We start from the raw sequence: 25,293 nt of genomic DNA, 5'->3' as shown, positions 1-25,293 counted from the left end.
CTCAATTATCATAAAATAAAAAGGTTAAACATAACAAATCATCTCTGCCAGTAAATACAATCACAGAGCATACGAAAGAAGTCAGTTTTTTTAATATTAGAATATGGTTCCATAACACTGTAAAATCTGATTAACTGTATACAGTGAAAAGATTAGGCTTAAGTTAATAGAGAATAAGACATAGAAAAAAGAGAGGGAAGATGGAAAGTAGAGAAAAAGATAGGAAAGGAAAAATATGGAAGGAGGGAGGAAGGGAAAAAAGGAGGAGGGGCTTGAAACTATAATCCAGTTAAGCATCAGGTTAATAGTTGGTCAGGACATTCATTAATTAAAGAAGAAGAAGAAGGAGGAGGAGGAGGAGGAGGAGGAGGAGGAGCAGCAGGAGGAGAAGGAGGAGAAGGAGGAGAAGGAGGAGAAGGAGGAGAAGGAGGAGAAGGAGGAGAAGGAGAAGGAGAAGGAGAAGGAGAAGGAGAAGGAGAAGAAGAAGAAGAAGAAGAAGAAGAAGAAGAAGAAGAATGAAGGTAAGGATCAAGTGGCAGTAGTTGTCTTAAAGACAGATGGAAATAGCAACTCATTGTCTTAGCTGACCCTTATGTTCCTCCAAATCCCTCCAGTCATCTCTTAGGCACTTTAGTCTTAGTTTCTGCCCATATCCAAACACTGCTTGGCTCCACTAGTACACACCAATCCGTATGAATCTTTCGGAAGATATTGCCTCAGACAGGGAAGAGCTGTGGGACAGGGTTGCTCGGGACAAAGAGTATCTATTGCGTGCACCTGCCTTGCACACAATAGGTGTGTGTGCACATATGTTTCCTGAAATATGAAATATGATTTTTTTTTGAGAGAGAGAGAGTGAGCGAGCTGGGGAGTGGGGCAGAGGAAAAGGGAGAGAGAGAGGATCTCAAGTAGACTCCACCCTCAGCAGGGAACCAGACACGGGGGGTCTGTCCCACAACCTTGGGATCATGGCCTGACCCAAAATCAAGAGTCAGACACTCAACTGACTGAGCCACCCAGGCACCCCTGAAATTAATTTCTTAATCTTGAAAGATGCTTAATACAGAGTGCTCTGATTTGGGTGAAAGTGCTCTTTGCCTAAAGATAATCTGGAGATTTACTAGCTACTTTTAGTCGTTTTAATTTTAATTTTAAAAAAAGTCTTACTTTGCTCTTATTTATGATGTTTTGATTTCTTAACTAAGGCAAAATTATTTTATTATTTTAACTTCCATTGTACCTATTGAATCCATTTCTCTCACTAAAATAAAAGAACATTCTTAAAGATAGGAATAGTACCTAATTCAAATACCAACCCTTGACAACTGGCAAAGAGCCTAGCATTATACTCTAACATTTCCTAGCCACGGGGGTGGAAAACCTAAGAAATTCAGAGTTATGCCTCTTTTTAAAAATAAAATAAATAAAGAATCACAAACCGATATATGACTGTTAAAAAAAAGTGAAACAATCTACAGCTGGATAAAGAAAAAGTTTAATAATCCTTTCTTTTTCCATTCTGCTTTCCCAAAGAAAAGAATGTTATTTGTGTTGTATTTATAACATTATTTGTAATTTGTATTCTTCCATAGCTTTCAATTTGTACAAATATATAATTATATGTAAGGGTTTTGGTTGTCATTTTTTAACATAAACTGGAATCATACGATACTCATTCAGCTTCTCCCACTTAGACATATCATGGTCATCCCTCTATGTTAGCAAATATACATCTGTCTTTCTTCTTAATAGCTAAATACACTGTAATATTTTTAAAGCTGTGCCATAGACCGACCATAATTTAATCTTTCTCCTGTAGATGGATACTGAAGTTGCTTGCCACCACAAATAACACTGTAATAAATATCCTTATGCACATGTGCTTTCGTATCTATGGAATACATTGACGAAGAAAGGATTATAGGCTGAGGGTTATACATAACTTTAGCTGGACTATAGTTTGCCCAACCATTTTCCAAAAATCATCAATTCAGATTCCCACCAGCCACACATGAATGCACAAGTTTATCTACATCCTCACCTCTTTTAACTTTCTCACGGATGAAAAATGGGTGTCTTATTGTTGTGTTAATTTGCACTTTCCCAAATAACAATAAAGGTGAACATCCTCTCATCTGTTTACTGGGCATCTGAATTTCTACTTCAATGATTTGCCTTTCATAACATTTTTCTACTAGGTTATAATTATTTTATTAATTTGTCAGTCTATTTATAATGAGGATTAATGCTTTGTCATTTAAATTACAAATACTTTTTATTAAAAAAAAAGTGTTTGATTCTTGTTTATGGTATACATTGACAACTTTTTAAAAATTCCCTATAGCTTTGGGGTTTTTTGTTTGTTTGTTTGTTTTTTGCTTAGGCAAGGATATCTTACCATATGTTTATACAAATATTTTTCTATCTTTTTTAAAATTACTATTTTTATTTAAATATTTATAATCTACTTGTAACTTATCTTTAAATATGATAAGCAAAAGGTCTGTTTTCTTTCAGAAAGATGGTTAATTATCAGCATCATTTATTCAACAAACCATAAATTTCCAACCGAAATAAAACTTTATTACTTCTCTATCAGAAATGGAGAGATTCGGCAGGTAGAAAACCAATAAGGATAAAGTTGAATACAACAACACCATCCATTAGCTGGATATAATAGACATCTATACACTACCTCATCCAACAACAGCAGAATGGGAATGCTTCTCAAGCTAACATGGGACATTCACCAAGACAGACCACATTCTGGGTCATAAGACACCCTTAACAAATTTAAAAGAATAAAAATCACACAATGTCTGCTCTTAGATCACGATGCAATTAAACTAGAAATCAGTAACAGAAAGACAACTGAAAAATGACCAAACACTTAGACAACATATTTCTAATAACACATGGGTCAAATAAGAGCTCTCAAGATAAATTTAAAATGTTTTGAACTAAATGAAAATGAAAATGCAACTTACGAAAATTTGTGGGATGCACGAAAGTAGTGCTTAAAGATAAATTTATAGCATTGAATGAATAGATTAGAAAACAAGAAAAATCTAAAAACAATAATTTTAGTTCCCACCTTAGGAAACTAGAAAAAGAAGAGCAAATTAAATCCAAAGTAAGCAGAAAAAAGTAATCATAATATTTAGAGCAAAAATAAATGAAACTGAAAACAGAAGATCAATAGAGAAAAATCATCAAAACCAAAGCTGGTTTTTTGAAAAGATTAGTAAAACTGATGAGCCTCTAGCCAGATTAATAAGGAAAAAAGAGAGAGGACACAAACTGCTAATATTGGAAATGAAAGTGGGAATATCGCTACAGATCCTTGGACATTAAAAGGATAATAAAGTGGTACTATAAACAACTGGATACCCACAGATTTTATAACCAAGTGAAATGGACCAATTATATGAAGAACACAGTTTGCCAAAATTCACACAAAAAAGAAACAGACAATCTTGAATAGGCCTATATCTATTAAAGTAGTTGATTCAATAATTCATAACCTTCCAAAACAGACAGTACTAAGCCCAGAGGGGTTCACTACCGACCATTTAAGAAAGACATTCTAGGGGCGCTTGGGTGGCTCAGTTGGTTGAGCGTCCAACTTCGGCTCAGGTCATGATCTCCCGGTCCGTGAGTTCGAGCCCCGCGTCGGGCTCTGGGCTGACAGCTCAGAGCCTGGAGCCTGTTTCAGATTCTGTGTCTCCCTCTCTCTCTGACCCTCCCCCGTTCATGCTCTGTCTCTCTCTGTCTCGAAAATAAATAAATGTTAAAAAAAAAAAGATTAAAAAAAAAAAAAGACATTCTACCAATCCTCTACAATCTCTGTCAGAAAACAGAAGTGGGGAAGTACTTCCTAGCTCATTCTATAAGGTCAACATTGCCCTAACACCAAAACAGACAAAAATATCACAAGAATAGAAAAGAGACCAATATCACTCATGGACATAGAAAAAAAAAAAAAAATCCTCAACAAAAGAGTAGCAAAATTGAATCCAACAATGTATAAAAAGAACCGTACACCAGGACCACATGGGATTTACCACAGGTTTATAAAGCTGGTTCAACATTTAAAAATCAATTAATGTAATCTATCACATCATGAGTTAACAAGAAAAAAAAAATATGATTACATCAATAGAAAAAGTAAAAGCATTTGACAAAATACAACACCCATTTATAATAAAAACTCTCATAAATTAGAAATAGAGGGGAACTTCCTCAACTTTATAAAGAATAGCTACAAAAATACTTACAGCTATCGTAATGCTTATGCTGAGAAACTCAAAGCTTTCCCCCTAAAATTAGGTACAAGGTAAGGATGTCCCCTCTCACCACTCCTTTTCAACATCATAGTGGAAGTTCTAGCTAATATAAGACAGGAAAAGGAAATAAATGGTACACAGATTCACAATGAAGAAGTAAAACTGTCTTTGTTTGCAAATGACATGACTGTCTATGTAGAAAACCCAAAAGATTTGACAAACAAAACCTCCTGGAACTGGGGCACCTGGGTGGCTCAGTCGGTTAAGCGTCCGACTTCGGCTCAGGTCACGATCTCACGGTATGTGAGTTCAAGCCCCGTGTCGGGCTCTGTGCTGACTGCTCAGAGCCTGGAGCCTGCTTCAGATTCTGTGTCTCCCTCTCTCTCTGACCCTCCCCCATTCATGCTCTGTCTCTCTCTGTCTCAACAATAAATAAATGTTAAAAAAAAAAAATTAAAAAAAAAAAACCAAACAAACAAAACCTCCTGGAACTAATAAGCAATTACAGCAAAATTGCAAGATAAAAAGGTTAATATTCAAAAGCCAATCATGTTCCTATATACAAGCAATGAACAAGAGGAATTTGAAATTAAAAACACAATACCATTTACACCAGCCCCCCAAAGAATAATTTCAACTTAGATAGAAATCTAACAAAATATGTGTAAGATCTACATGAGCAAAGCCACAAAATTCCGATGAATGAAATCAAAGAAAAGTTGAATAAGTGGAGAGATATCTCATGTTCATAGATAGGAAGAATCAATATTGTCAATCATATGTCAATACATATCTTGTATCTTGTATACAGATACAAGATATGTATTCTTTCTAACTTGATCTATAGATTCAATGCAATCCCAATCAAAATCCCAGGAAGATATTTTGTGGATACTGACAAACTGATTATCTAGAGTTTTTTATCATGAGGTAAAAGACCCAAAGTAGCCAACACAATACTGAAGGAGAAAGAGGAAATTTTAAAGTTTATATCAAGAAATAAAAGACCCAGAATAGCCAACACAATACTGAAGGAGAAGAGCAATGTTGGAGGACTGATATTGCTCAACTTCAAGACTTACTATAAAACTACAGTAATTAAGGCAATGTGGTATTGGCAAAAGAATAGACAAATCAATGGAACAAAACAGATTCCAGAAACAGACCAACATAAATATAGTCAACTGATCTTTGATAAAGAAGTAAAGGAAATATGAGGGAGCAAAAACCAAAAACCAATCTTTACAAAAAGGAGGATAAAACAAGTGAACATCCACATGCAATCATCATCATCATCATCATCATCATCTAGATACAGACCTTACACCCTTCACAAAAATTAACTCAAAATAAATCACAGACTTAAATGTAAAGTGGAAAACTACAAAACTCATAGGGATAATACAGGAGAAAACCAAGATGACCTTAGATACGGTGATGCCTTTTTAGATATAATCAAAGACATGATCCATAAAAAGAAATAATGGATGGTCTGGCTGCATTAAAATTAAACACTTGTGCTCTGCAAAAGACAATGTCAAGAAAATGAGAAAACAAGCCACTGGCCAGGAAAAAAAATATTTGCAAAAGATATATCTGATAAAGGACTTTTACCCAAAATATACAAAGAACTCTTAAAACTCAACAAGAAAACAAACAACGCAATTAAAAAATGGGCTATAGAGCTCAACAGACACCTCAACAAAGAAGACTTACAAATAGGAAATAAGCATATGAAAAGACGTTCCACATCATATGTCATGAGGGAAATGTAAATGAAAACAACAATGAAATACCACTACATACCTACATGTATTCATATTTACGTTATTGCCTATAATTTACAAATTCCCATAGGGAATTTCATGTTAATTGCTATTCTAAGTAGTAATTTGTAATCATATTTGTAATGTTTTTTATTATAAATTAATGACAAATACCCTTCATAACCAATGCTAGGAAACTAATAAATATTTCAATAAAAGAAAGTCATTAAATTTTTAATCTTAGTGCAGTATGCTTCCATAAAGAAGTATATCTTCAAAGTGCTGTGAATAACTTAACATCTATAACTTTAGGCATGTAACAGTGCTACTGACAAAAATCTACTTTTAATTAAGAGAAAAATAAAAACAAATCAGAGAATTTGAGACTTAGAAGGTACCTTGGAAATATCTAGTCTATCTGCCTTATTTGAACATTAAGGAAATGAGATCTGGCCAAGTTAACTGTCTTAGCCAAACTTACAGAACTGGCTAGTGACTCATCTAGCCCTCCTAATTCCAATCTAGGATGTTTGGTTTCAGTAATTTTTAGTGTAATTTATCCATATAAAATGAAAGAAAAACATGGATAATAAAGTTGAAATTATAACTATGTTATAGTGATAAATGATTTTTATATTAATATTTTAATTATAGTCTATAAAATATATAAGCAATTAGAAAATGCAATGATTGGGGTGCCTGGGTGGCTCAGTTGGTTGAGCGTCTGACTTCGGCTCGGGTCATGATCTTACAGTTTGTGGGTTCGAGCCCTGCATCAGGCTCTGTGCTGACAGCTCGGAGCCTGGAGCCTGCTTGGATTCTGTGTCTCCCTCTCTCTCTGACCCTCCCCCCGTTCATGCTCTGTCTCTGTCTCAAAAATAAATAAAAATTAAAAAAAAAAAAAAAAAGAAAATGCAATGATTACTAATAATATAACAGGATATTTTTAAGCTCCAGTAATATAGATATTTAAGAGTAATAAATTATAATTATAAAAAGCCATCTCTGAGAAACAAAGTAGCCCAAATTTTCAGCATCAGAGAATATTTACACTTTAGTATATATATTTGTTTGGTACTTTATGCAGACTTACACTCTTTAACTAAAGAAAAAAGGAAATATACTCACAGGAAATGAAAGACTCCAAAGAACATTCCTAACATTTTGTAGGTCATTAAACATTATGTGAGCCTACCATTTTCAGACACTGTACATGATACTGACATTTACAGATGGTGAAGAGGAAAAACAATCCTTGTCCTCAGGTATTCGACCTAGAAACTGCAGCAGCCAAGTGAATAAGAAGTATAGTATATGCGGGGCGCCTAGGTGGCTCAGCTGGTTAAGTGTCCGACTCTTGGTTTTGGCTCAGGTCATGATCTCACGGTTCGTGGGTTCAAGCCCCATGTTGGGCTCTGCACTGACAATGCAGAGCCTGCTTGGGATTCTCCTTCTCTGCCCCTCCCTCTGCATGCTCTCTCTCAAAATAAAGAAAGAAACTTAGAAGAAAAAAAAAAACAAAAGAAAAGAAGAAGTATGGTATGTGTTTCTGTGTCTTTAGGCCTTTGTTCCTGCCCTGGTTATGACAGGAGAGAGAGAAAAAGGTATCTAACTGTAGTGGTGATGGAGCTGGGAGAAGACAAGGCAGGGGAGAGAATGGTAGGAAGGTTTCTCAGAGAAGGTGACAGAACAAGCTGCGTCTAAAAGAAGAGTAGGCGTTTCCAAGCAGACAAAAGTCCGCGGAGGTTTTTCAGGATGAGAACTGCAGGGAGCAAAGAAAGATAAAACAGCATCTCTTGAAGGACCACAAACGCATCAAGGTAATTATGCCTTTTCTTTTAGACATCAGGAGTCTGGCATAATTTCAGAACACATATTGGCGTTCTGTAGGCAACTGGAAATTAAAGTTTTAGGCGTAAGAGAGAGTTTGGCTGAACACAGAGTCAAAGCCATTAGGGAATAAGTGACCTGTAAATAAGACAGGCCAGGCAACATGTAGTACAGAATGAAAAGAAGATCAAAATGGAATTCTTACAAATACGAGCCCTTAACGTCCAGCAAAGGAACTCAAAATGGACATGAAAAAAAAAAAAAAAAAGAAGAAAGAAAGAAAGAAAGAAAGAAAGAAAGAAAGAAAGAAAGAAAATGAAGAACTACGAAAACAGGGCAAACTAAATTAAAGAGCAGGAATACTTCAAGGGCAGAGTAAGCAAGAGTATCAAACACAGTAGACGTAAAGACTAAAATGTGTCCACTGTTCTTTGGTGACTTTAGCCGTGGCAGTTGTAGTCATGTAGTGGGGTGTATGACAGACCATGGTAGACTGAGTAATTAATGGAAGTGGATGCCTCCAACACAGACTTTTCTTTCAGAAGGTTTCGTTATAAAAGTACAGGAAGCAAGAACAGGTGCTGATGCAAATAAGTTTACAGATGTGGTGGAAGGAATCTGAGCGAGTCTCTTATGATGATTTCTGTTTTCTCCAGGAAGGAGAAGATGAGGTGTTTTGCTAAGACTCTGAAAAGAAGTGTTGAGGAGAATGAAAGTCAGAAACGGGCACTATGAAGACTGAATGCGCTGACCAGGAAAATCTAGGAAGGTCAGGCATTGTTATTGACCTGGGGAAGGTTGTGGAGAAACTTATGAACTCACTAAAGAAAATTTTAATTAATACTAGTCCTGGCTATTTTATCAGTAAGCAAATACCTAAAACAAAGTAGAGAAGAATTTTCAGTATTCTTTAGCAAACTAAATTAAGCAAAAAAATTTAAAATAGGATGAATGTTTACTAAATATGGATATCCTGATAGGCACTTAGAGATTTGCATATAAGAATATATACAAAAGCAATCTTTTTAAATGTAGGACATATTTCCTTAATAAGAGAAAAAAATCAAAGTAAATAATGTTCTAGTGAAATAAATTAATTACTAGGAACTTAAATCATTAAATCCAGTCTATCTATTGAGATAAGATTTTTAAAAATATCTTCATGGGTCTGAAATGTGAAATATTCCACTTATCTCTGTAACTCCTCAATTATGATGCATTTCTACGTGTCACTTATTTTAAGTGATTGAAAAAAAGTTCTGATAAAGTATTCTTGATAAGAAACGACTATTCTTCCCTCCCACCCCACCCTCCCACCCACCCTACCCCACCTACAACAATTATTTTGGAACTGCTTTAGTTTGTTGAGGTCATACTTTTACACCTGAAAGTAAGTGAAAGTGATGGAAAGTGTTTTATTCAATGAAATCAAGGTTGCTTTTCTGCAAATATTAATTTCTATTTCCAGACTTGCCATTGTGCATTTAAAGATTAAGACGACGGGACACCTGGGTGGCTCAGTTGGTTAAGCGTCCAACTTCTGATTTCAGCTCAGGTCATGACCTCATGATTTGTGAATTCAAGCCCTGAGTTGGGCTCTGTGCTGACAGTGCAGAGCCTGCTTGTGATCCTCTCTCTCGCTGTCTCTCTGACCCTCCCCTGCTCATGCTCGCTCTCTCTCTCTCAAAATAAATAAACTTAAAAAAAATTAAGATGACTATTAGCTCCAAAATTCAAGTGTGAAAACTGCCTTTGAACATTATAATAAAATACCATTTTTTATTGGAACTTAATTGGGATTACTATTCTTATTCTAGGATGACACTTATTTTTTTTTTAAGTAGTCTCCATGCCCAACATGGAACTTGAACTCATGACCTTGAGATCAAGAGTCAGATGTTCTACCAACTGAGCCACCCAGGTGCCCCTCTAGGATGATACTTCTGGAAAAATTCTAAATTTGTTTCTAAAATAGTAGCATTTAGTTCCTCTGGAGAGACAAGTTTTGTTAATCTAGCTCCTGATGAGTGATCTTGGTAGGTCACCTACACAGTTAGATCGACAAGAGTTACCATCTCTTCTCCAAGAGTTGACACTCTCCCCCAAAATGTCCAATGTACACTCACTTCTGTTCTGTAAACTGTTACTTCTAGTGTCACCACAAAAGATACCAATATCATTTGGTCTAAAACTTCTTGGAACTCAATCACAAGGTTTATTCTTTCAGAAAGGAAGCAAGTAATTTTTGACAGTGATGTTTAAAACACACACATACACAGAAAAGCACACACGTAACATAATTTGCAAGAGTCAGAGGTGTACTTCTTACAATAATATGAATAGTTGATTTTCTTAAAAACCACTACTCTAAATTACAATTAATTTATAACAAAACTATGCAACATGTAAGTATTATTTTATTACTATCATTAATGTTGACCATTCATGTTAGGCACTGTGTTAGAAGACATAGATATCATTTCATTTGATTCTCATAACCACCTTATGATATAAATATTATTACCTATATTTCAGCATGGGTAAATTGAGGTTTCAAGAAATTTAACTCACTCAATGGCACATTTTACGTAAGCTTGGAGTTGAAACCAGGTCCATATAATTCCAAAACCCAAGCTTTTTTTTTTTTTTTTAAGTTTATTTATTTTGAGAGAGAGAGAAAAGTGCTTGTGCACGTGGGGAAGGAGCAGAGAGAGGGAGAGAGAGAATCCCAAGCAGGCCTCACACCATCAGCGTGGGGCCCAACGTGGGGCTTGAACTCATGAAACATGAGATCATAACCTGAAGCCAAAATCAAGAGTCAGATGCTTAACTGACTCAGGCGTCCCCTGCAAAACCCATGCTTTTAACCACTAGGCTAGGGAGCTATTAGTTCGCTACTTATTAAAAATCTTTAAATGGATGGGTTATATGATCAATGGGCTTTAAGCAAAATAAAAATTTTTTTTCAAAAGGAATCAATGTTTTATATAATTGTTCTTTATTGAATCTGTTACTTACCTGTTGGTGATTTCTCTTCATATTCATTTTATTTCCTAAAATAAAATGTTTCTGTACTAAGAAAACTAATATTGCCACATAATCTGTCAGTTTTTAGAACCCTAAAAATAGTGCATGTTTCAAAAGCAACTGTAGGGAGAAAGCGCTCATTTACATATACTGAGTGGTCTTTTATCTCTCCTTATTCTAATATCCCAGTTCTTTTACATGTCTTCACTGATCTCCACTGGCAGACTCCATTTCTTAAAATTTTATTTACTGCTCTTGTACATGTAAGTTTAAAATATCCAACTAATTATCGATAACAAAAACTTTCATGTTAAGCACGCAGTGATTTTATTCTATGTTAATCTTGTCTTAGAACTCAAAACTACAGTGATTTTTGTAAATGAAAAAGGGGGTAAATATATAAGGCTAAGAAACCAAAATTAAAAAAAAAAAAAGTATTTCTATTTTGAATAATTGGTTACTGGGGCACCTGGTGGCTCAGTCAGTTAGGGTCCAGCTTTGCCTCAGGTCATGATCTCACAGTACGTGGGTTGGAGTCCCGCATCGGGCTCTGTGCTGACTGCTCAGAGCCCGGAGCCTGCTTCAGATTCCGTTGTCCCCCTCTCTCTCTGCCCCTCCCCTGCTCACACTCTGCCTCTCTCTCTCTCTCTCAAAAATAAATAAACATTTAAAAAATTTAAAAAAAAAACAATGTGAATCACTGGTCATTGAAGAATAAATGTCAATAAGCTCAAATTTAGCCTATCTTCTTTGACTCTTACCTCAGGTTGACTGGAAATATTCAAAATGAGAGCCCATAATTCCGCTCTCAGTGCTGTGGGGCTTCCTTGTCTGATATACTGTTGAGCAGCGGCACTATCTTGTTCTGCTAGAACTGGCAAAAGGAGAGTAAAATCTCATTACAAATTTCATAATGTAAGACAACACTGAAATATTTTAACTAAAAATCTTTGGGGAAGCTAATATTTCATCTCTATATCTAACATAATTATATCACGTCTTGACAGCCTTCTTGTACTCTCTGAATTTTGATGTGGCCCTGTTTACAGCCCTAGACATGTTGAGTCCGAAATTCCTCTACCTCCCACCCAATTTGGTAAAAATTTTTAATGTAGGTACTTTGAAATCACTTTGTTCCACGGATCTGAAACTAGTGATATAGACACATAAATTTCTTAGGCATATTCTCTAAGTCAGGAATGTTCTAGTATTTTGAAGTACTATGGTATTTGAAGTATTATGGCTAAGAATTATAAAGAATTCGATGACTTCTTAGCTATTTCCCAAAATCAACAGAAAAGAGAGATTTTTTTAAAAAAGAACTAAAAACAGAAAAGAACTAATAATCTTTTAAGAAGGCCAAAAGCTCTTTATAATCAGCCAAGTTCACAAAATAAAGATATTATGCTTTTGCTTTCATTTTCGTTTTTATTTTCTTTAATGAAAATACCAGCTATTAAGTCTGAAAATAAAGGCTCTCCCAAAACACACAAAACAAAAATAAAAGCAAAAAAAGACATATCAGACAACTGCCGATATTTGTCTAATATATTATTTTATTCTTAAAAGAAAAGGGAAAAAACTTGTACTAAATGAAAATGACATAACCAAAAGAAACAAAGGGATCATATAAAAGAGATGAGACATGGGGTGCCTGGGTGGCTCAGTCGGTTAAGCGTCCGACTTCAGCTCAGGTCATGATCTCGCTGTCTGTGAGTTCGAGCCCTGTGTCGGGCTCTGTGCTGACAGCTCAGAGCCTGGAGCCTGTTTCAGATTCTGTGTCTCCCTCTCTCTCTGACCCTCTCCCGTTCATGCTCTGTCTCTCTCGGTCTCAAAAATAAATAAACTTAAAAAAAAAAAAAAAAAGAAATGAGACATATTCCTTAATTTGCAACTCTGTTTAATGAAAACGTCAAACATACGAGTAAAAAATGATGATGTCTTGAATAAATATTATTTTGAAAAATTGAAGTATGGAGTTTAGAACATGACAATCGCCCTAGAAGGTACATTCTGGCACAAAGACTTATCTGCACTTCACATTTCAAAGACAAAATAAGATTTATAAAAACAAGGAGAAGAATCTTCAAAAGATAGGGAAAAAATTATTCCCCAGAACACTAAGGGCCGCTTTGGGTATTAAGTCTTACCATTGTGAACAGTCATTGAGAAGTACAGCTTCTCCTAATGCAGGGGCATATTCCAATTAACGCTAATGAGAAGTGTGTGGGCGCATGAAAGAGACAGCCTTCCTCTTTGATTTTAAAATGAAATTCTGCTGAATGGATTAAGCTCACATTTTCGAAGAATGTGTGTCTGCATTTATTATTTCCTTTTTAGTGAACCATCTGTGTTCTTCTTTGTCTAGCATTTATTGATGAAGCCAAAATGATGCATTCCTCCTCTTTATAAAGATTCCCATTATATTACCTACATAGTTAAATAGTATTCTTTTTTAGATTTTTAGCTTTCCAGAGATTGAATTTCAGTTGGAGGTACATGATGCAGACATTTACTTAAGACTGTTTCATTTTCAGAAATCATAATTAGTAGAGTCAAAAGCTTACCTTTTTGCCCAATACGTACATGCTCATTTTCAAAAAGTTCTAAAAATGATAAAATTATTAGACACAAGTATGATCAACCACATTTATAACAACATAGGTATATTTTTTTCTGGTATTGATACTGTTAATTATTTCTAAAGCTGAATGGTTCTGTATAAAACTATAAGAATATTTATCTTTATATATAGAAAAATCTTTTTTGTAAGTTGTTTAAAGCTTATGGAAATTAAAAGGGAGTTAAGCACATTTAATCAGAAGAAGAAACTGATAACTAATTTTGCATTGTTAAAATAAAACAGAATATCTTTTCACAACAGAAAAAAGGTCCACTCCTCTTGACAGCTTCATTTACAAAGCCCTACTGCTGCTCTAATCTGCCATGAAAGCATAGCTAAAAAAATAAAGCCTTAATGCTATTATAGGTAAAATCCCACTACACAAATGCCATTTTAAAAGATTATATGGGAGAAACAAAGATTTGCTTTTAAAGTACCCATCATAATGGCAAAAAAACTCATAAACTAAACCACATTAAAAAAAACTTCTCTTGGGGCACCTGGGTGGCGCAGTCGGTTAAGCGGCCGACTTCGGCTCAGGTCACGATCTCGCGGTCCGTGAGTTCGAGCCCCGCGTCGGGCTCTGTGCTGACGGCCCAGAGCCCGGAGCCTGCTTCCGATTCTGTGTCTCCCTCTCTCTCTGCCCCTCCCCCGTTCATGCTCTGTCTCTCTCTGTCCCAAAAATAAAAAAAAAAAAAAAAAAAAAAAAAAAGTTGGGAAAAAAAAAAACAAAAACTTCTCTTTATCAAAAGACACCATTGAGAGTGAAAATGTAAGTCACAGGGTGGGAGAGTATCTGTGCAATACACATATGTGGCAAAGGACTTGTATCCAGAACATGTAAAGAACTCTTGGTAAAGACAGACAACTAACTATCTGACCCAATAGGCAAAATATGTGACAGGTTCTTTACAAAAGAGGAGACCCAAAGGACCAGTAAAGTTATGAAAAGAGGCTCAACCACATTAGTCATCAGAGAAACACAACGAAAGCTGCTATGAAATATATACCCATCATAACGCCTAACACGAAAAAGCCTGTCAATTCTAAATGCAAAGTAAGTGGAGCAAATGAGCTTTTCGTACAAAGGTGGTGGGAGTGTAAATTAGTGCAGCCACTTGGAAACCCATGCACATCCTGGAACAATTAGCAATTTACTCTCAGGTGTACACCTTAATGCACGCATATGTGCACCCAGGAACATATACTAGAATATTCATGGCAGCAATAATGGTAATAACCAAACAGTGGGAACAACTCAACTGATCATCAACGGCAGAACTCATCAACAGTATGATTCCATATCTATAAACTACAAAATACGCAAAAGTAGCCTACGATGTTAGAAGTCAGGATGGTTAAGCAAAAATAATATAAAAACAGGGAGGGGGACAAAAACGTAAGAGACTCTTAAATATGGAGAACAAACAGAGGGTTACTGGAAGGGTGGTGAAGGGGAATGGGCTAAATGGGTAAGGGACATTAATGAATCTACTCCTGAAATCATCGTTGCACTATATGCTAACTAGCCTGGATGTAAATTAAAATTAAAAATAAATAAAATAAATTAAATTTTTAAAAAAGTCAGGATAGTTGTCACCCACGGAGGTGGCAGAGACCGGAGGTGTGCCTGGAGGCTTCTAGGATGCTGGTAATATTCTTATTTCTTGATGGAGTCAGAGGTTTCATAAGTGTGCTCACGTGGTAAAAATTCACTGATCTGTATACTTATGATTTGTGCCCTTTTCACTATGTACACTATACTTCTATAAGTTATTTAAAAATTAAGAGCAAAAAAAGAAAAGGATACTGACACTATAAGGGGAAAACTTTTAGCTCTTCTCTCCATCTCAGAGAAAATCCGTTTGTCAACTTCCTTTCTTCCCCTACCCACAGTCTGACAAAGGAGCAGCTGTTAATGGGATTTGTTAGATTTTACAACAGTGATTAGTTTGCCTTTTCTCACAAATGGCATAATGGTGTGTTAAGGGTCATGAACTTAACATGTGACTGTCTGGGTAAGTAGAACCTGGGTCTCCCGGCAACCTGGTGACCATCTTGGCACTTGATTCCCTCCTGAGCAGAATGCTCGTGCTTAGACACTTCAGAGCTCTTATCTGAACTCAGTGGCCTGCTGGTGGCCAGACCTGGGCATTGAGGGAGAGGGAGACCTGTCCTGGCCTAATATTTTAATGCAGTTTTCTAAAAAGCCTGTTCTGTGATCCCCGGGGTCAGCCCAGCTGACCAATACAAAATGGTACTCTACTTCATTCTTCCATATGTTAATATTTTCAGTGTTAGATATTTTTTTTAGATTTAAAAAATTACCATAAAGCTGGTTTTACTAAATACAATATTTGAAGCAGAGTACTCTATTCTTTTAGTTTATTTTATTCCTAATGGCTCTGAAGTTGAGCAGATTATACAATGACCAAGCAAAGCGTTTGGGATGACTGCCAACACACAATCATTTTCTATGACTAAAGTATTTGAATATATTTACTCCAAAGCCTGTATATAAAATAACAATACCAGTTTCATTTTAATTAGCTGCCATTAGCTTCTAACTGCCAAAGCTCAGTGACCAAAGAATCAAATGTTGTCAGCCAGTTCTTGTCTCTTGTAAAAATGGATGACACTACTGGATGGTAATAGTGCTTTATCACTAAAAGTAGTAGGAAATAAAAATTAAAAAAAAAACTTCTTTATAGAATTTAACTATTCAATCATGTGACATACAACGACTTTGCTTTGTAAGTGCTATTTTCTAGTCCAAGAATAAGAAGCCAAAAAAAGTCAGAACCAGAATTTCCAATCCGTTACTTAAAAAATGCTTGTTATGCTGTTATTGACTACGTTAATAAATACATCTATATTAGTAAATCTTGCTTGGGAAAAAAAAGTGCTCTGGTGAAATGAATTGGGGAGATTCTAAGCTAGAAGTTTACTTAGGATTTCTCATAGTCTTAAAGATAGTGACACAAACTAAAGATCTTAAAAATGTATATGACACAGCCTTTCTCAAACCTCATTTAGCAGTAAGATCCTCTGTTTCACAGGACATCTATCTGATGAATGCTTCATGGGACACACTTCAGAAAATGCTGAGCCAACTAAAGCTGCTTTTTCTTTTAGAAATAATAAACTGTTGAAAATGTCTATTCAGCAAAATCCCATCTCATAAGTTCATTAGTATGTATATTCAGGCAATAATATCAAACACATGACCCCCCCCCTTTATCAAAAAGCCTTATGAAAGAGTATTGATCTTGCTTATCCTTCTAGCATGAGTCTTCTACATGGTTTCCATTTTAAGTATGTAGATGTGTACATATGTGTATTTGAAATAATGAATATTCATGAGAGTTTGTAGGAATAATGGATATGTCTAACTTTAGATTATTTTAAAATCTGGATTCCGTATTATAAAGGTAAGGATTTTTCTCCTGACTCTTATTTATGTAAAAGCTGTTAAGCTAGTAAGTAGGATATGTACCTCAAATATGAAAATTGAGTTAAGAGTATTGATAAAACATAAGTGACACAGGTTTTTAAAGACGGATATAGTGCCTTTAAGTCAGAGTACACTTAATCCTAAATATAAAACTTGCCTCTAGCCAGACACAAGTATTGGCAACATTTCAAACCGTTAGCAGCACAGTTCCAGTTTGACCAAAGCCACAGACATAGACCAAAACATTAAAAATACCCATGAATTCTAGGCAAAAGTAGTTATCTATAACCCTGTTCTTCTTTCTAAGTAATACTGTTGGTTAGCAATTCTCAAATCATGTAAAAATCCAAGTACTATATCACTGAAATCAATCTCATTGGATAGACACCAATTTAACCCAATTTCTAGCAGTATTCCTTTGAGAAGTAGAGAGTAAAAATAAATGCATCAACTAAAGAGATTATCAATCTCCTCTGGGAAGATAGAAGTGCTCCTTCCTCTCCTCCAACTGCCCCTTGTATGCAAGAATAGCAAATACCACACTGAGTCTTATCTATATCTGTATTTCTACTATACCTTCCCTAAGAGTAAAGATTATGTCATATCTATGTGTTCACTAGTCCCTGGCCGTTAGCAGGGTCTCACGTTTGTGAATCAAAGAAGAAAGAACTATACTCTAGATTAAGAAAAATACTGGGTCTTCTAAAGCATAGCTACTATAGAGTTTAGAACAACTTTAAGCAATTCTTAAGGATAATTTAAAAGTAAAAAACACAAATATCATTCAAGGTTGTATTATTATTTCCTTTTCCTTTTGTTGTATATGGCTATCACTGGCCATGAACAGAAATATAGGATATCTGCCTTAATCTGTTCAGATTGCTACAACAAAAACCCCACAGACTGGTTTATAAACAATAGCAATTTATTTGTTACAGTTCTAGGGGCTAGAAGTCCAAGATCAGGGTGCCAGCATGATGGGTTGTGGTGAAGTTCTTCTTCTGGGCTGTAGACTGCTGACTTTTCTCTGTGTCCTCACATGGTGGAAGGGGCTAGAGAGCTCCTTTACAAGGGCACTGATCTCATTCATGAGGGCACACCCTCTTGACCTAACCATTTTCCTGAGACTTCACCGAATACCATCACCTTGGGGGTTAGGAGCTCAAAATATGAATTTCAGGAGGACACAAACATTCAAACCATAGCAATATCTTATTCTGTAAGATGTCTGATATCTTCTTATAAAATAAGAAAAGACTATCAAAGGGATCAGGAGGGGAGGCAGCAGACTTTGGAGGCAGACTGCTTAGTGTTGAATCTTGATTCTAGCACTTATTAGCTTTGTGAACTTGGGCAAGTACTTAACATCTTCACTTCTTAACTTTAAAATGATAGTAACACTTCTACCTTACACAATACTAAAAAATTTAAGACCATAATGCAGTGCTACTATGTATCGCTAGGATGACTGAAACAAAGGTGGAATACATCCTGCATTAGCAAGCATATGAGACAGCTTCTAATCTCATCCCTTGTTAGTGGAAGTATAAACTGGTACTACCAGTTTTGAAAATTCTTTGGCAGTTATCTACTAAAAATGAATTTATGCGAACCTCGGGAGAGGGAAATTGCCTTTTCAGGTGTGTATTCAACAGAGGAGTATACACGTGCTCACCAAAAGAAACATACTAGGATGTTCATAGCAGCCTTGTTTGTAACAGCCGCCAACCTGAAACTTCCCAAATACTCATAAATGTGTGGTATGTTATTACAGTGGATCGACCATCATGCAAAAAAAAATGGCCCACAAATACATAAAACAATATGGTTGAATCTCACAAATATAATATTGAACAAAAGAAGTCAAACATCAAAGGGTAGATACTATATGCTTCCATTCATATTAAGTTCAAGAATTGGCAAAATTAATCTATACTGCTAGAAATCAGAATAGTGGTTATTTTTGACAAAGAGGATGAAGACTGAAGGGAGCCTCAGTATATTGATCTGGGTGGTATTTTAATAGGTGTGCCCAAATCATAAAAATCCAACGAGCCATTCTCTTATAGTATATGTCCTTTTTCTTTCTTTCTTTTTTTTTAAATTTTTTAAGTAATCTCTACCCCCAGCATGGGGCTTGAACTCACAACCCAGAGATCATGAGTCATATACTCTACCGACTGAGCCAGCCAAGCACCCCCTATGCTTTTCTATATGCATTGTACATTAACAAAGTTTTAAAAATGGTAATAATACATACTTTCTAGAGCTGCTAGGGTTAAAATGAGATAATACACATCCAGCACATAGTAATGTACTCGATGACTGTTTATTAGGTTTATAATTATTATTAACAATAAGAAATAGCCAAATTCCTTATTTTATAGAGAAAGAAGCAAGTCCAGAAACGTAAAGTGACTTGTTCAAGTCCCACAGCTAGCCAGTGCAGAGGAAAGACTAGAACAATTCCACAAGATGGGCCTCCCATATTTTAAGTCAATTTTTACTTCCTGTTGATTATAGCTAAATACCAATCCGATCTTTTATGAAAAGCACATTGTATTTATGCACACAAAAAAATAAAAGCTAAGGAAATTTTCTGTTTGGTTAATATTTAAAAGATACTAATTTTATACCCTAAATTTATACTAGGTAGAATATCAGTATTCAATTAACTTGATGATACAAACAATAAAAATAGATGGTAATGGCCAGTAAATGTAAACATGAGTGCTGCCAATGAGGATTTTGCCAAAAAAACTGACTTAAATATGTCTAATGACTTTTCAAAAATTACTTTAAAGACCTTCAAACAAAAATACAAAATCTAGCTGAATTCTGATCATTGCAACATACAGAGTTCTATTCAATAATTAACAATAATCAAGGAGAATCAAAAAGTATGCTTAGTTTTCAGATGTAAAAGAGTTACTAGATTAATTTGGAAATGAAAAGATGAGCCTTAAACTGACTCTCATTTATCATTAATTATATGCCATCTGAGAGAAACACTCACCAGGAGGCACTTGTGTAGAATCATCTATACCCAGCTGTCCTGTAGTTAAGCCCAATTCTACAAAGAATTCTTTCTGGAAAATAACACACATAGAATTAACATACATCTCAGTGGTTTGTCATACAGTAGAAACAAAAGTCATCTCATCTTAACATCAGCTTAAATAAAAAATCACAATGTAAAATGAATTTTTGCTTCATTTAAATATCTAAAAAGGATATTATTGCACTTTTCAGTAGTAATGCATTAGTTCAAAATTTTGCCTTTTTAAGTGATAGATGATTCAGTAAAGACATGATAATTATACTTTTGAGTAAAAAACTAATAACATTAAAATCATTCCTCAAACACAAACACACAGTATGTGTAGAATTCATCAATTTTATTTCTAAATTCATCATCTAAAATTACCAATTGATTCTCTATTTTCTGTGGTACTGTACTTCATTCTGCTTTTAATCAACTAAACACTGCAAATATCCAAAACAACTTAAATTAATTTTTAAGTAAAATTAGACTATCAAGTGTTCTGCTAAACTAAAAATAAATCAGATTTACTCTCCAGACTTCCTCCACTTATCTAGTAATGTCTAGTGAAAGTAATAATGTTTGTCTGTTATTTTTTAAATAACACAACCCCATATTGTTCACGTTATGTTTACTCCCTAAGTAATTAAATATTTCTATTAACATTTGCCTCAGTGTTTTGTTACCATTCTAATTGCTAAAACCAAACTTCCTTCTTTAAAAAATGGAATTAGTTTTAATCCTTTATAATTATGTATTACTTAAATAGTGATTTATTTGTGTCCCTCATAAGACAGTTATCCAGCCTAACATTCACACTCGTTTCATTTTTGTACTGATTTTATGTAACTGATGTTATACCTCCATTTTTAACTAAACTTGTCTTTAATCTAGACTTCAATTTATGTGTCCCATTTTTAATGACTAAAGAGGCAAAAATGTAATGTTATTCATCCATTTTCAACCACTATCTTCTATTTATTGCAAATACTCTTCCTTCATTTAAATCATTAGAATTAATGATAAGGTATTTGGTTATTTAGTAGTCTTCATCTTTATTCTACAGAAGGGAATTAGGTCCAAAAACATTTCGATATTACCTTCTGTAATCACAATGGAGAATTTTACTTTTGCTAAGACATAAGGCACAGAAATAGAACTCTGAATATCCATTTTCTATTTCACTGCTCTGGACTACTTTTCACTCAACATCACCAGACTTGGGCCCTAATCTCAGATTTCTTTCAAAACTCCCCCTGGGTATTAGGCCTTCTGGAATGCCTTTCTTGATATTCCAGGCTGATATAAGCAACTCTCTATATACATGTATTACCTTTATAAACTTCTAGCAAAGTACATAATCACATCATTTTGTTACTGTTCATCTCCCCACGAACCTGAAGCTCCGAGAATATAAGGACTGTCTCTTATACATATTTGCACGCCCAGTACTTGGCACAGTGCTCAGTGACATGTAGCGGAGGGGCTCAATAATGATACTGAACCACACTGCTGAGCTCTATTCCAACCGGTTGCCTCTACGTGACTGAATTAGTAAACAGGAATGAGTCGACAACTTCACTTTAAGTTGTTTTAAAAAAGAAATGTCGTTTTAACATGGATGAGACTACATAACATTGTGAACTAGGTTTGAGAGCCATCTATTATAGGATCATATGACTCAGTGAGCACAACCAAGTTTAATACTCATATAGAGACCAAGGTCTCAAACAAACCAAACCTCGAGTCAGAATTGTTATCGCCAGGCCGCAGGACTCAGGGAGGGCAGGAACAACTAGCCCTAGTGAGAGCAGGAAGACAAGGACTAACCATACTCTTAATGGGTATAGCCACAATTTTTTTTGAAAATTAGCCACAGGTTTTTGGTTGTTCAATAGCTAAGAATGAAGCCACATCAGTTCTGGGTCTCGTCAGACAGAAGACACAATTAGTCCCACTTATGCACATGCTGACCCTCTCATACAGTGTCCTTTTCCTGCTTCTTTACCTAGAAAACTCCTTCAAGCTAGTCGAAATGGCAGTACCCCTATGGAGACTTCCCACCACTTTCAGGAAAAGAAGCTGCCGCTTCCTTTTCTGTACACTTTGTATAAACTGCTACCAAAAGGACTTCTAACACTTTTTAAAAATAACTTCTTAAAAATTGTTTAACAAAGTTGTAATATTAACGATTAATAGTTATATACTGCTTACTAAGTTCCAAGTACTGTCTATAAGCTTTATATATTATTTTAGCTTCCTAGTGCTGCCATTAAAAAAAAAGTATCACTAACTGGGTGGCTTTCAACAACAAAATGTCTTCTCACGGTTCTAGAGGCTAGAAGTCCAGAATCAAGGCATTAACAGGGCCAAGCTCTCCCTGAAGACTCTAGGGGAGAATCTGTTCCAAGCCTTTTTCAGCTTCTGGTATTGCCGGCAATCTTTGGTGATCCTTGGCTTATAAATGCGTAACTCCAATCTCTGCCTCCACTGTCTTATGACACTCTCCTTGTATGTCTCTCCTCTGTGTCTCTTCTCTTCTTATAAAAAACCTGGTCATATTGGTGTTAGGGCCCACCCTATTTTGATAAGACATCCTCTTAGCTTGACTCCATCCGCAATGGCCCTATTTCCAAATGGGGTCACATTCACAAGTACTGGAGGTTAGGACTTCAACATATCTTTTTGAGGCACACAATTCAACCCCTAATTTTGATCTTAACTTACCGATCTGCACACTACTTCTATGAGATATTATTATCCCTATTTTACAAATAAGAAAACTAAGGCTCAAGGTCAAGAAAATTTATTCAAGGTCACATAGCCAGTAAGGGGCAGGGCAAGAACTTAAACCTCAATTAGGTAGCTTCAGAATAGAATCAACTGACCATCATGCTATACTGCCTTCACATGCAGCAAATAGTTTAAGAAGTCAAGTCAGCTAAAAAATATATAACAACAATCCCTCCAATATATGCATGTGCATGTGTGTGCGCACGCGCACACACACACACACACACACACACACACACAACTGGCCACTATCCAGAAACAACCACTTTCAGCTTTTTTTCTGGTATTTATCTCCAGATTTCAATTAACAAATATAGACTGCTATTCTTATCAATTTTAGGTATCTATTGATTTTTCTTGTAAGTATTTTAGCTCATATACATTCGCTTTTCCTCCAACATTCCAATATAATTATATATCAATTCTTGATTAAATCCATATTAAAAGTTTGCATTATGACTCTTTAAATATTATTCAGTGCTGAGCCATGTCGTATGCTATAAATAGGTTTCCTTTATTTTACTTTTTTTGGTACACGCAGCTGATAATGAAATCATTTTTTTCACTAATATAATTTTCTCTAATCATTTATCTCTTCCTATACCCTTCAAGAACTCTGAAAAGATCCTCCACCATATAATTTTGCAAACCTAACAAGTTTGTACCAACTTTTCTTGCAGGCGGTCATCCTGGAACCCTCCAGCCTCTTGCTCCAATCTAGAATCGTTCTGGTCCTGCTGCACACCCTTTGTCCTGAAACCGCTTGTCACTGTCATCCTGGAAATTCTCTTAGGTCGGAACCCTGTTTCCTGGGTCCCCCTACTTTGCTCTCTGTATCTATGAGCTTGTTTTGGAGACTTCTACCAACAGTTCCCAAATAAGAGTAGATATTTTAGATCACCTAAATATCTGAAAATATCTACTCCAACTTCACATTTGATTAACTGTTGGTTATATATAGAATTCTTGGCTTGAAATCAGTTGGACTGTTAAAGAGATTATTTCAAAATCTTCTAACTGCCCATTTTGCTGCCGGGAAGTCAGATGCCACTCTCATTTCTGACACTTTATATGTATTCTGTCTTCCTTCTATAACAAGTTTTTAGTTTTCTTTTCAGGAGCCTTGATACAGGTCTTCTTTCATTCATGACATTGGGTGGGCCTTTTCATACCGGAGATTCTTATCTTTCAGGTCTTGGGGATTTTAATAATTCCATTACTTCGGTTTTCTCATTCTGGAACTCCCACTGGTCAGATTTTAGCCCTTCTGGATTGATCATCTAAGTAAAAAAACAAAATTTTCCCTCTTACTTTTCATCTCTTTGGTTTTTTCCCTTGTGTTCTGTCTTCTCATAGAGATTTCCTCAGCTTTGCTTTCGACTCTTCTGATTTTTTTTTGCATACCATATTTTTGATTTGTAAAAGTTTTTTTTTTAATTTTTTTAATGTTTATTTATTTATTTTTGAGAGAGAGACAGAGCACGAGCAAGGGAGGAGCAGAGAGAGAGGGACACACGGAATCCGAAACAGGCTCCAGGCTCCGAGCTGTCAGCACAGATCCCGACATGGGGCTCGAACTCACAAACTGTGAGATCATGACCTGAGCCGAAGCCGGACGCTCAACCTACTGAGCCACCCAGACGCCCCTGTGAAAGTTCTTTCTTATTCTCATTTGTTGTTTTAATGAAACTCTGTTCTTGTGTAATTCTTGTTTCATGAGTTGTATCTTCTCTCTGAATATTAATGGTTTAAATCTTCTACTGGGAAGAAATGGTTAACAGGCTAACCTCTTTGTCCATGTGAAGATGACCTTGGGTTTACCTTCTCCCAGCACTGTTGCCCTGAAAATGTGCTGGCGCTCTCTCTCTCTCTCTCTCTCTCTCTCTCTCTCTCTCTCTCTCTCACACACACACACACACACACAAATTGTGGCTAGGAATGCCAGCTACATTACTAAGCAATGCAATTTCTGAAAAAAAATATGACCCTTGATGATAAATTACATCTGAAACAGAAGACTTTGAGTGGACTATAAAAATCTATTGGAAAACACAGGCCTTAGCTGAAACAGTTCCTATCCTGTGTAAGACGTCCCTTTGTTGTACCTAGGCAATTTCGTCACTTACAATTGCCTGCATTCCTTGTGGGGGCTGGAGGCAGCATAGGGTTGGTTGTAAGGACTCCTGGAGAAAAGCTACCTGACATACTGACATGCTGTTTTCTGCCCTGTATTATTCTACAAATCTAAGTGAATCTGACGCCAGGTTATGACCTATTGTATCCTGTGAGTGTGAACATAAATTCAAACCTGAAACCATTATTAAAGCTCATGATAAGTACTCATTCCCTAAACTAGCTTTTTAAAAAATTTTTTTTTAGTTTTGGTGTCTGCCTTTCAAGTTGGAAAATTTCAAGTATCTGCAGATCCTGGGCTGGTAGGTCATATTTAGGAACGAGGCAATAAACAACTG

General features: G+C 35.6%; 2 protein-coding genes across 6 annotated transcripts in view; one reads left to right on the top strand and one right to left on the bottom strand.

The window, feature by feature from the left end:
- Positions 1–25,293, bottom strand: part of TBC1D19 (TBC1 domain family member 19) — a 146,737-nt gene that overhangs the window by 67,692 nt on the left and 53,752 nt on the right. For both annotated transcript variants that reach the window (XM_049631874.1, XM_049631875.1), the window contains 3 exons: positions 20,003–20,075; positions 13,477–13,515; positions 11,671–11,783 (listed from right to left, as the gene is read on the bottom strand). In XM_049631874.1, the coding sequence (XP_049487831.1) occupies positions 11,671–11,783; positions 13,477–13,515; positions 20,003–20,075 (225 nt within the window). The remainder of the gene's footprint in view (positions 1–11,670; positions 11,784–13,476; positions 13,516–20,002; positions 20,076–25,293) is intronic.
- Positions 1–25,293, top strand: part of LOC125923550 (small ubiquitin-related modifier 2-like) — a 46,157-nt gene that overhangs the window by 19,912 nt on the left and 952 nt on the right. The window contains exons 3-4 of one of the 4 annotated variants that reach the window (XR_007458080.1): positions 8,539–8,651; positions 23,503–23,615. The exons of 1 other annotated variant lie outside the window; for it this stretch is intronic. The gene's annotated coding sequence lies outside the window, so the exon portion shown is untranslated. The remainder of the gene's footprint in view (positions 1–8,538; positions 8,652–23,502; positions 23,616–25,293) is intronic. 2 more of the 4 variants (XR_007458078.1, XR_007458081.1) reach the window with 2 other exon arrangements.

Source organism: Panthera uncia, chromosome B1 (genome assembly GCF_023721935.1).
Source record: "Panthera uncia isolate 11264 chromosome B1, Puncia_PCG_1.0, whole genome shotgun sequence".
Classification (NCBI taxonomy): Eukaryota; Metazoa; Chordata; class Mammalia; order Carnivora; family Felidae; genus Panthera; species Panthera uncia.
This window is presented reverse-complemented; position numbering and strand designations above follow the sequence as displayed.